General features: G+C 35.9%; 1 protein-coding gene across 1 annotated transcript; it reads right to left on the reverse strand.

The window, feature by feature from the left end:
* Positions 1 to 201: 201 nt before the first annotated feature.
* On the reverse strand, positions 202 to 957 carry LOC121173554 (secreted RxLR effector protein 161-like). Its single transcript, XM_041009616.1, has one exon. The coding sequence runs from the start codon at positions 955 to 957 to the stop codon at positions 202 to 204; it is 756 nt and encodes a 251-aa protein (XP_040865550.1).
* Positions 958 to 13241: the final 12284 nt, after the last annotated feature.

Below are 13241 nucleotides of genomic sequence, written 5' to 3' on the forward strand. Positions count from 1 at the left end.
TTTTTATTACTGATGCAATACACAAGTGGAAGCCCCTTTTTCTTATACAGGGCATCCTTGCCTTATATAGGCAGAGGACAAAACAAAAATAACAGAATAAACTTCCATATGGATTTTGGTCACAGCCCAACAATTCACCACCTTGAACTAACATCCATATAAAACACAAATTGCACCCTCCAAACACACATGATCTTAACCCTAACAATCAACATTGAGCAAGCTTAAGCAGTGATCAAACTTGCTCTTTGGAACTGGCTTTGTAAACATATCAGCAGGATTGTGCAGAGTGCTGATCTTATGAACTTTGATTCTTCTTTCTGACCAAATGAAGTGATATCTAACATCTATATGCTTGGTTCTATCATGATGAACTTGATCCTTGGCCAAGCATATAGCACTAAGGCTATCACAGTAGATGTTAGCATATTCTTGATTAATTCTGAGATCATTTATCAGACATCTCAGCCAAATTCCTTCCTTTGCAGCTTCAGTAAGAGCCATATATTCAGCCTCAGTAGTTGAGAGAGCAATAGAAAGTTGAAGTGTTTCCTTCCAACTCACCAAGAAGCCACCAAGGGTGTAAGCATACCCTGTTAGAGACCTTCTCTTGACTAGATCAACAACAAAATCTGCACCAAAATAGCTAGTGAGGCAGCAATCTGAGTGAGATCCATAGATCAAACCTACATCTGCAGTCCCTTTAAGATATCTGAAAATTCTCTTCACAGCCTTCCAATGTTCCTTCTGAGGTTGGTTTAAGAACCTACTAACCATGCTAATAGCATAAGCAAGGTCAGGTCTGGTGCAGACCATGGCATACATGAGACTGCCAACAGCACTTGAGTATGGAACCTTTGACATATAGTCCTGATCAGCCTGAGTTTGAACCTTTATCACAACAAACAACTTCTCTTTTTCTGAAAGGGGAGTGCTGATAGGTTTAGAATCAGCCATTCTAAACCTCACAAGTATCTTTTGAATGTAATCCTTTTGAGACAAAAATAGCCTTTTCTAAGTTTTGTCCTTATAGATCTTCATTCCTAAGATTTTCTTTGCAGCCCTAGATCTTCCATATCAAATTCACCATTCAAGAGGATCTTCAGATTTTGTATATCACACATGCTTTTTGTTGCAATAAGCATGTCATCTACATAGAGTAGAAGATAGATCATTGATCCATCCTCCACCTTGTTGTGATCAACACAGCAGTCATAGAGACTTCTCTTGAATCCTTGGCTGGTGATAAAGCTATCAAACCTCATGTACTATTTCCTTGGAGATTGTTTCAATCCATACAAGGACCTCTGCAGTTGACAAACGTACCTTTCTTTTCCTTGAACTTCAAACCCTTCAGGCTATTTCATTAGAATATTTTCTTCCAATCTTCCATGGAGAAAAGCAGTCTTGACATCAAGTTGTTCAAGTTCCAGATCTTGGTTTGCCACTATAGCAAGTAAAACCCTAATGGATGTATGTCTGACCACAGGTGAAAAGATTTCATTGAAATCTATTCCTTCTTTTTGGCTAAATCCCTTGGCAACTAACCTAGCCTTGTATCTTATCCCTTCCTTTTCTGAAAGACCAGGTTTCCTCTTGAATATCCACTTGCAACCTACCACATGTCTTCCTTTAGGTAGTTCAAAAAGTTTCCAAGTCTGATTCTTATATAAAGATTCCATTTCCTCTTTCATAGCTAACAACCAATTTTCAGCTTCAGGATGATTGATAACTTCTTTGTAGGTGGCAGGTTCATTTGAATCTATTTCTTCAGCTGCATGTAATGCATAGGCAGCCATGTCTTCAAAACCATATCTCTCAGGAGGCTTACTGACCCTCTTAGGTCTCTAACTGATTCTAGGATTAAACTGTGCAAGCTCGGGTTCATCATTCTGATAAGCCTCATTTGCACTGGAATCTTCTGATTGCTCACCTTCTTGAATAACAGGAGATGTATCTGTATGAACCCTTTTTTCTGAGTCTTTGGCTGTAGATTCTACATCTTTTTCTTGAGGATAGTGGCAGCTTTGTGTTCCAACAATTGGAACCTTAATTTTTGGATGGAGCAGATGTGATTCATCAAAAATTACATCTCTGCTGAGAAGAACTTTCCTTTTAGAGGGTGACCATATCCTGTAACCTTTCACCCCATCACCATAACCCATGAACAGACCCTTTCTTGATCTAGGTACCAGCTTTCCTTCATTGACATGATAATAGGCATTGCAGCCAAATACTCTTAGATTTAAGTAGTTTGTTGTTTTGTCATTCCAGATTTCAATAGGAGTCTTAAGTCCTATAGCAGTAGAGGGTGTTCTATTGATCAGAAAACAAGTTGTATTGATAGCTTCTCCCCAAAAACTTCTGTTGAGGCCAACATTAGACAATAGGCATCTTGTTCTTTCCAGAAGTGTTCTGTTCATTCGTTCAGCAACTCCATTTTGCTGAGGAGTGTTCCTAACAGTAAGTTGTCTAGCAATCCCTTCATCTCTGAAGAATTTGTTAAATTCTGTTGAGCAAAACTCCAAGCCATTATCAGTTCTGAGTCTTTTAACTTTCCTTTCAGTTTGTTTTTCAATCAGTGTTTTCCATTCTTTGAAGCATTTGAAAGCTTGACTCTTCTGACTCATGATGTAGATCCATGTCATCCTTGAGTAGTCATCAATTATGGACAGAAAATACCTTCCACCACCTAGTGAAGGTACTCTTGCAAGCCCCTAGCAGTCAGCATGAATGTAATCAAGAGTTCCTTTGGTGGTGTGAATTGCTTTAGGAAATTTAATCTTATGTTGTTTGCCGAAAACACAGTGCTCACAGAATTTCAGTTCATCTAGTTTCTGATTTCCCAACAATTGCTGTTTTTGAAGTATCATCATACCTTTTTCACTCATATGACCTTGAAGTATATAGAGATTACCCCTCTTTATACCCTTCATCACCATTATAGGGCCTTTCTGAATTTTCATGACCCCATTTTCGGTGCTGCATTTAAATCCCTTTCCATCCATAATACCTATGGAGATTAGATTCTTCTTCAACTCTGGAACATGCCTAACTTCAGTGAGTGTTCGGATAATTCCATCATGCATCTTGATTTTTATTGTGCCAATTCCAACTGTCTTGCATGAGACATCATTTCCCATGAAGACATTTCCACCCAATTTCTCTTCATAGGTGTCAAACCAGGTTTTGTTTGGACACATATGAAAGGAACAGTCAGAGTCTAATATCCACTGATTTTCAGAATGTTGGTGATGATCAGCAACTGAGAGAACAAGCTCATTTTCAGATGTGGAACCTTCCTTGGCAACAGCAGCAGATGGTTTGCCCTTTTTCTTAGGACAATCTTTCTTCCAGTGACCTGGCTCCTTGCAGTAATTACAGATGTCCTTTGGATTGACATGAGTTTTCTTCTTTCCTTTGAACACCTTTTTCTTGATGTTCTTGATGGAGTTAGAGACCACCAGACCAAATCCATTTGATTCTTTAGAATTTCCGGGTGCTTTAGATCAAAGTTCCCTTAAGTATAAGATGGATTTCACCTCCTCCATGGTGACACATTCCTTACCAACACTAAGAGAATTGACAAAGCTCTTATATGATGGTGGTAGAGAGGCTAACAAAATCATGGCAGCATCTTCATCCTCTATCTTAACATCTATATCTCTTAATTCCATCAAAATAGAATTTAATTCATCAAGATGATCCTTAAGAGATGTACCTTCTTTCATGTGTAAACCAAATAGACGCCTCTTCAAGAAGAGCTTGTTGCAGATTGACTTAGTCATATACAACTTTTCCAACTTGAGCCATAAGCCACTTGCAGTTTCTTCATTTGCAACTTCATATAAAACTTCATCAGACAAGGAAAGCAAGATTAGTGAGTGAGCCTTTTCTTCTTGTTCTGCAAGGTCTTCAGTCTTTGAAACAAAGGCATTTTCTTTCGATTCAGAAGCCACTTCTTTCTTCACAGATGCAAAAGCAACAGGAGCCCAAACACATTGTTCCTTCAACAAAGCACACATCTTGATGCGCCACAGATTGAAGTTGTTCTTTCCATTGAATTTCTCCATCCTGATTGTGTTTGATATGGTTTCTTGAGTGTTCTTAATCATAGTGAAGCAGCGAAAGAACCAGAAACAAGAATCCCACAACTTGATCTTTGTATTCAAACGAGAATATTGAATTCCCTTGATCACAACTTAAGCTCTTGATACCAGTTTGTTATGGAAGTGATGAAGAACAAACAAGAACTGCAGCAGGAGATGCAGCAGAACAGAAATGTCATGTACACAGATGTTGCAGCAAAATGAAAGGGAGAGAGAGAAGAGAAAGAACACACAGATTTACGTGGTTCACATTTCCTTAAGGCTACATCCACGGGAGGGAAAACAGAAAGCTTTTTATTACTGATGCAATACACAAGTGGAAGCCCCTTTTTCTTATACAAGGCATCCTTGCCTTTTATAGGCAGAGGACAAAACAAAAATAACAGAATAAACTTCCATATGAATTTTGGTCACAGCCCAACACATTAAAAAGAAAATAGAGACGGCGGCAGAGCCGTATTGGGTCTGTTAATGGAAAGAAGAAAAGAAACTGAAGCGGCGGAAGAGCTGCACAGGATCAGTCAAGAGGGAGGGGAGAGATGAAAGAAAGAACTTGAAAATTTATTAATGAAAGAAAAGATTACAAAGAGTTTTCAGAGCTTCTCTCTCTATCTGTGACTAAAAACTGTCTATCTGAAAGGGTGCCTCCTAATGGAATTGAGGACTCCTTTTATAGACATAAAATTGAACAGTAGCTATAGTATAGGTTACATGACCGGGAACTATTACTACATAAATGGTATTTTTGAATTAATAATCATTTAATGAGATACCAAAACAGTTGTCCTCATTTTGGTAGAATACATCATCATTATCTGAAGAGTTGGTGTCTTTTTTCTTTGAGGAAGAACCCTCTTCGTCATCCTACTGAAGCAATTGTAAAACTTCTTTCAAAGTTTTTGGTCAGATGCTCTTTGGAGCTGGAGCCGGCCAGGAAGGCGGCTAATTGAGACTTCTGGTTGAGAAACAACGAAGTCTCGGGATTAGCTGCTTTCAATAACTCTGGATGGGATTTAAACCAAAGTTTTACTTGGTCTGGTTCAACTTTGGATGTGTCAAATTGATTCCACCACTTGACAAAAACATGTCGCTGAAGTGATGAGAATTGTTTGTTGCTCTTAGTCTTACTATGCTTGTATTGCCAAGAGAAAATCCAGGACAAAGCAAAACTAGAAAAATATTTTAAGTCTGTTGGAATTCGTGATTCCTGAGAATTAAACATTTTGGTGAATTGTGCAAATCCTTGTTGAACTTGCTCCGGAAAAATTTTGGGTATTGGACCAAAAAAGTCCCACCACTGGAGAAACCAATTTGGGATATTATAGGTTGTGTTGGTCTTGAAATAAATAAGCCATGAATGCTTAAATTTATTGTTTTGGTGCCAAAATACATTGGTCCAAGCATCCACATAATCCCAGTAAGCATATTCTCATGGGTCAAATGGAACTGAGAATTTGTTGACTTCATTAAGATTTGGACCAAATTGTCTTGGTTGTAAAATTTTTAGGATTTGGATTGTTGAATAGGTGTTTAATGATAGATCATTTGGGTCTTTGAAGTGTTTGATGGAAATTGAGTTTGAGTATATCAAAATGAACTCATAGAAAGTTCTAGTTTTGTTGATTGTAGTTGGTTTGAAATGGAATCCAGAAGGAAATGCCTTTGTTGTAGCTTTAAAGGGATTTTTGTCCCAATACTCTGGCTCCATATGCAAAACAGTTGAAAATTTATTTTTATATACATAACTGTTAGTTGTTTTTAGGGCTAGTGTTGCCTTTTGGGATAAAGTTTCTTTTGGATGATTAGAAATAGTTTTAGATTCTTTGGTTCTTTGAATAAGAGTTTGGAGATCAATTTCAGAATCATCACTTGATTCTGAGGCAATGTCTACGCACGTTTTCTTTGGAAGTTTGGTCAGGCCAATTTTTTGAAGGGCCAAAAGTGTTTTTATTGGGAAGGCATAGTCAGCCTTGATTTGTTTTAATGTTGGATTTTTTTGGAGTTCTTGAGTGGATGACTAAGGTTTAATTGAAACTATTTGGGTTGATAACCTTTCTATTTTTGGTTTCTGGGTAAATGACCTAGCTTGGGTTGGTGCCTAGATGATGATGGTGAACTCTTTTTGGGAGATGGCCCTGGTAGAGCCAGTTTCAATCCTTTTCCTATACTTCTTCCTTCCCCTTAGGGAGGTACCAGATGTCCTAGGTGGCATGGGAATTTCTCTGTAAGAATTCACGGGTAAGATAGTCAAGCAGACAATTTGAAGTGCCCTTGATATACTCTATGTCAAAATCAAAAACACTTAAAATTGCTAGACATCTTGCAAAAATTTGTTTTGAGGCAAGATTTTTGACATCTTTTTGTAAAATATCTTTGGTTGACTTACAGTCAACTCAGATTAAAAACTTTTGATTTAATAAATCAGATTGAAATTTGGAAATGCACAAAATAATTGCTAAAACTTCTTTTTTAACAGTTGAGTATTTTAATTGTGCAGAATTCCAATGTTTTGATGTGTATGTAATGACATTTTCTTGGGTATTGACTCTTTGTTTAAGGATACCACTATAACCTATGTCAAATGCATCTCTTTCGACAATTTTGAATGTGTGCGGAACTGGGAGATACAAACATTTTATAGATTGAACTTTAAGTTTAATACCTTTGACAACTTGGGTATGAATGTTAGACCAAGGAGGAGGATTTTTTCTCAACCTATCATGTAATGGTTTGACAATATTATTTAAATATGGGACGAATTCTCCAACATAATTTAGACAACCAAGGAATCTTTGTAACTGAGTTTTATCTAAGATTTGGTTAGGGAATTTGCTGGCAAACTTAATAGACCTGGCTATTTGTATGATTGTTCCGTGGTGTATGTTGTGACCAAGGAATCAGATCTTTGTTTGAAAAAGATTGATTTTCGATTGAGAGACCGCAAGACCATTTGGTTTGATAATGTGAATGAAGGTTTGCAGATGTTTAAAATGTTGATCAATATTTTGAGAAAAAAATTAAAACATCATCTATATAGACAATAACAAATTTTGAATAAGGATTAAAGATGTCGTTCATGATTTTTTGGAATTCTAAAGGGGCATTCTTCAGACCAAATGACATAACGTTCCATTCATATTGCCCGAAAGGTACAGTGAAAGTAGTTTTGTAACCATCAGATTCTTGTATTTGGATTTGCCAAAATCCCAACTTCATGTCAAATTTGGAGAATATCTTTGCAGAATTCAATCTATTGAGTAAATCTTTTTTGTTTGGAATAGGATACCTAATCCATTGTAAGGCTTGATTCAATGGTTTATAGTTTATAACTAGATGAGGTGTACCCCGTTCAAGTTCGGCTTGTTTATTGACATAGAAAGCAGCACAAGACCATGGGCTTTTGCCCTTCCTAATAAATCCCTTATCAATGAGATCCTTAATCTCCTTTTGGCAATATTGAAGGAGTTCTTCATTCATTTGGATTGGTCTGACTTTTGTGGGAATTTGTTTTTCCCTGAAGTCTTTCTCATAAGGGAGATCAACTATGTGTTTTTTTCGGTTCCAGAATGCATGAGGCAAATCGTAACAAATGGTTGATTGAATATGTTGCAACAGAGATTAGATTTTTTCCCTTAATTGAGGTTTTTCCAATTGTATCTGAATATTGTTAAAAGAAACTTCTTCTTTTAAAAAATTAATCTGGCTAATCTTCTTTTCTAAGAAGTTTATGTTTCTTGAAATAGGTTTAGTGGAAAAGTTAAATGTGATTTTTCTTCCTAAATGGGTAGTGGTTATTCCTTCCTTAGATATCTAAATAGGGGATAAAGATCTAATGAAGGGTGTTCCTAGGACAGCTTCATTCTTAAGATTTTTTACCAGAAGAAAAATTGTTTCAATCCTAAGACCTTGATTTTCTATAATTGTGCTTGATTACTTCTAATTAATTTTTAATTTTGAACCATTTTCCGTACTCAGTTTTTTTGAGGTTTTCTCAAAGAATTTTGTAGGAACTAATCCTTCCAAAATACAATTTGAATCGGCCTCGGTGTCAAATAGGACCATTGTATCTAAAACAAAATCATTTATAATAATTCTAATATTAATATAAAATTTTTGGATTTTAATGTTGTTGATTAATCCCATGAACATTTCAACTTCTTGATCCTCATTTTTTATCTCATTTTCTTCACTTTCTGAATCAGTGTTCTTCGAAATGAGATAGGATGATTTGATGAATTTCTTGTTGTTGCCTAAGTTCTTTAACCTCTTGTTTTAGGTTGTTGATTTCTGTTTGGAGATCTTGGATTGTGGTAGGTTTGACGGAAGTGTTTTCCAGTCTTTTGAGAATATTGCTAACATCAAATTTTTTATTGGTAATGAAATCTTTTGGTTTAGGTTTGGTTTCCAAAGACTTTTTCAGTTTATTCAGGAAAACCTTCTTTTCCTGAAGGTTTGGTATGGAATTGATTGCCTCAAACAAAAGATCTTGGTCTCTTGTTTGAGTGTTGATTTCTTGGATATCTTCATCTTCATCATTCGTAGACCATGGTTGATCATCTTGTTGAACTAGGTTAAGATTTTCTTCAGAGGATACATCTTCGGTTTCTTCCTCTGAGGTTTCAATGAGCAGATTATTAATCTGTTCTTCTATGGATGGGTCTAAGATTAAGATTTCTTAATTTCTTTTTCAATCTACAGTATTTGCTAATGTGACTTTGTTTTCCACAGTTATAACATACAATTTTGGTTTTCATACTAGGTTTTGGAGTACTAGCATCTTTGATGGCCGAGGGTTTGTGTGAGTATCTCCTTTTTGGAAATCTCTTTTTGTTGAAGGTTTTGTTTTCATGATATCCTTTTTTAGGGGTATGTTTTTTCTTTTGTTTTGGACAAGCTGGTAATCCAAATTGCTCAAATAAAGACCCTAAATCTCTTTTAGTCTGGGCCTTCTCCTTGACTAATTGTCTTTGGATTTTGTCATCTTGACAAATTTTTTAGGCTACTTTCTAGACATAAGAGATTAATTGACTGTAACTTAAACTCTCATATGGAATGTCACCGTTGGCAGATTGACTACGGATTTTATCTCTAACCTTATCTCCTAATGATCTAGGAAGACTGACTAGAAATTTTTCTTTCCAGAAAGGTTGTTCACTATCTTCTCTCATGTAAACTCTAGTCAGGAAGGTGTCTCTATACCACCTAAAGTCCGCTAAAGTTCTACACTTAAGATTGAATAATAATTTTGCCGACCTATCTTTCCAAAGTGACGGGTCGCCAATGAAGTGTTGGACTATTGTAAAAATAAAGGTGTTAATAGCGTCAGGGATCTCTTCATTATCGTCATTTGTAAAGACTTTTCCATTGAGATCCGTTTTAACAACACTATATATTTTTTATTTTTCTTCATTAGTGAGATAATTATCCCACCATCCTTTTAATTGGCCAGAAAATCCTGCAACCAAGATATCTATAATTGTTTTTTCCGAACAGTCATAGGATGTCTGGTATGTCGTGACTACCATGGTCATGTGTTGGAGTGTATTCATGATACTGTATTTTGTTTGGGCATCTATATTCCACTCATAGATGTTGTTTGCACTAAAGCTTTTAAAATTACTTTTGCCTCTTTCTTCCAGTAAAAGATCAGGGGCGGTTGGTCTTTGGTAATAAAATTTGGAAGATGTTTTCCAATGTTTGGTGTTTATTGGATTAATATCTTTTTCAGACATTGAACCCTCTTCAGTTGTTCGTTCTGAGTTTTGGTCATTATCATCATTAATGACATTGATTAGTTTGGAGGTATTTCTGGTTCTCATTTTGGACGATTCTTCCGAAGGTTGAGGTGTTTCAGGAATGACTTTAAGTAAACTATCAATCTTACTTAATAATTCACTTTTGTTATCACCTGTCTCTTCTGTAAGGGATTTGTGCTTCCTAAGTTCCCTAATTTTTTGTTTTGCCTTATCACTAAGTTCCCTAAGTTGGTACTGTGTTGTTGGAGGTAATTCCATATAAATATTTCCATAAGGATATGTTACTATGTGTAGGACAAGACATAGGGGAAGAAATACCAAAAATCTTTGGTATTTCAAAAAATCTTTGATTATATATATATATATATATATATATATATATATATATATATATATATATATATATATATATATCTTCATCCCATTTAACATGGCCATTCACAACTATGAAAAAAAAGGTCCTAGACAAAATTGCTCGTGGTAACGGGTAAAATATTTTTCTGGTTCTTTTTTCTCATGGCTTTTACTCTTAATCTCTTAAAATGTTTATGATAAGTTATTCTCTGATTTTTTTCTTCCTATGGTTAAATGCCAATGTTAAGTGATGATGATAGTCACATTAGCTGTAATTTCTTTAGACATTATATTGATTAAACTATCTCTAATTGTAAAATAAAAGAATGTACAGAAATTAATATATATTTTTACAATGAGTAAAAAGTAGGGTATTTTTTTAATAGATAAGGTCAACGTGCGTAAGAGAACAGTAGCAACAAAACAAACAGTTGTCAAATAAAAACATCACAATAAAATAAATATTTGGATGATCATAACCATGCATAAAGGATGAACACTCATGTGCCCATAGACGTCATGTAACTGTCACCAAAAGGAACAGAATGCAGAACAAAATGAAATGAAACATGTGGCCATTGGCTTATAAGCAAAATACATGACCAATATACATGCTTTTAAATTGTGATCTACAAAGATAAAGGATTTTCTGACACAGCAATCCCAATTACAACTACATATATCAATGGCATTTTTCCATAATTTCCCATAATGACAAGGATCACGTTAAACCCTAACTGCAATTTAAAACCATGACTATATCTAAGTAGAGAACACTCATATAACGTTAAACAACCCCAGAAAATAACTAAACAATCCCAAAACCATGAAGTATGTGAAAATGTTTGGAGTAGTCCAATTCAAAACTCGAGAGAGTATATGAACATTGGACCGGGACTCAAACCACGTACGTACAGATGAAGCAACAGATCCCTTTGCGTGAGGTGTTGTAAGGTGTCCTCCATGCGTTCTAACGGCTGCCTAAAGTTTGGTGACATCTACCCACTCGATCTGAAGCGTGTCGTTGACATGCATAGTTCTCATCATCTACTCCTCAAAGGCAGCAAAACATGAACGGAATGGCGAAAAGACAGAATAGCAAATGTAGTACGGAGAGAATCCAAACATAAATACTACATGAGTATGAGTGGACAACACAACCAGATAGTTACTCCCTTGATTTTGAGGCAAAAATACCAAAAGGGGTCCTTTTTAGAATTTTTTTACCAAAATGGGTCTGTTTTGAACTTATTTACCTTGGGGATCTATTTTTTTTTCAGGTAGCGGTATCGCATCAGGCGCTTCCGTGGATTGGTGACACGTGGCAGGGTCACGAATGGACACGCCCACGGTTGGTGCCACATGTCGCGCCCTGCACGCTGGTGCGCTGGGTCACGCCCAGCTAGCAGGCGCGAGTCGACGCGCTACTGCCCGAGGCTTCTTGGGTCGCGCCCAGGGCCCAGGCGCCTCCAGGCCTCCCCAGCTCCCCCCCCCCCCCCCAACACCCCAGCCTCTTTATAAAAAAAATGTTTTATGTTTTTATAGACTAAATTTTAAAATAATTTTAAAATGTTTTTTCAATTTGTATGAAAGAACTAAAAATACATTATTTGTTTAACATTTGAACTTTGGGTTCAATTTTTTATAGACTTTAAATTGTATATTTAATCAAAAATTTTAATTTTTTTCTTTTTTATTATTAGTATTATTTGTTATTTTTTTTCTATTTTATTATTTCTCTCTTTTTGAAGTATATATAAGTACATTTTCACTTAAAATACATTTTGAAATCCTAAAATGTTTTAAAATGCTTTTTGATTTGGCCATTAAATTACATTAAATATCACTTTTGTTTTATGTTTGCATTATAGGCCACCAACTTTTTTGTAAGTTAATAATTTAATATTTGGTTATAATTATGTGTCATTCACATTATCGTTATTTATTTTTATTTATTTTAAAAGCATTGCACAATAAGATTGAAATGTTAAAGTGGCAATAATATAAAATTAACATGAAGAAAAAACCATACAAAGTACATGACAATGTTAAAACATGGAAAAAAATAATACAAAGTACATGAAAATGTTAAAACATGCGGAAAAAATGTAAACCCATTATTAATCAATCATCACTATGTCTGTGATGCCGCGACGAAGTCCCACATGGTCGGTCCCAATTTCTAGCTGCCCTATCAAGATTTCTTCTTCTACGATTCACCCTTTCATCCACTTGGTCAGCCTCGGTAGAGAAATCATAACGTAAATCGACACCTAATAAGTCATCCATGTCGGGTATATCTCCAGGTACATTCCACGGACCACCAAGTGGGGCATTTGGGGTCGATAGTTCACCACTTTGGGTAAATGAAGGAGTTCCCGTTGAAGGAGGAGTGGACCCAAATATGTCTGCCAAACTATACCCTGGTTGAAAATCATATAGGTATGAATACATCGGCGGCATCTGTGATGGTTCTTGGGTAAATGCTGACGGTGTGTAATACATTCCATGTTGTCGTTCTAACATCGGAGGCAAACTGTACGTTGTTGCATCAACAGTTTCCCAACCTCGCACTAAGCCTCGAGTCTCCACACTTCACTGTAGTATATTAAACTGTTGATGTTCAAATTGTGGCTGAGAAGGGGGAACATCTTCGTGTGCCTCAAGTATCTTATCCTCTTCGTCAGACAAAAGAGTGATCTTCTCAATACATGACAATAAATCGTCAAAAGTACAAACCCTTCTCTCAACAAGCGACACCATAAAATGTAGTGTTTCGGCGATTTCACCCTGCATAGAAAATAATGGAATAGTAATTAAAATAATCTTCAATAAGCGCAACATTCTTTTCTAAATTATAATGAACAATGTATACCAATAGTCCTCTTCTTGCATGTTTTGGGTCGACATAAACTTTTGTTTTACGCCTGTACCACCTCATATATTCAAGTTCAAACTAAGGGTCCCTATTTGTGATGGTGTTTGCTCTACTCTCCTTTCATAGCGACTATTCCATTCATTA

Source organism: Glycine max, chromosome 15 (genome assembly GCF_000004515.6).
Source record: "Glycine max cultivar Williams 82 chromosome 15, Glycine_max_v4.0, whole genome shotgun sequence".
NCBI lineage: Eukaryota > Viridiplantae > Streptophyta > Magnoliopsida > Fabales > Fabaceae > Glycine > Glycine max.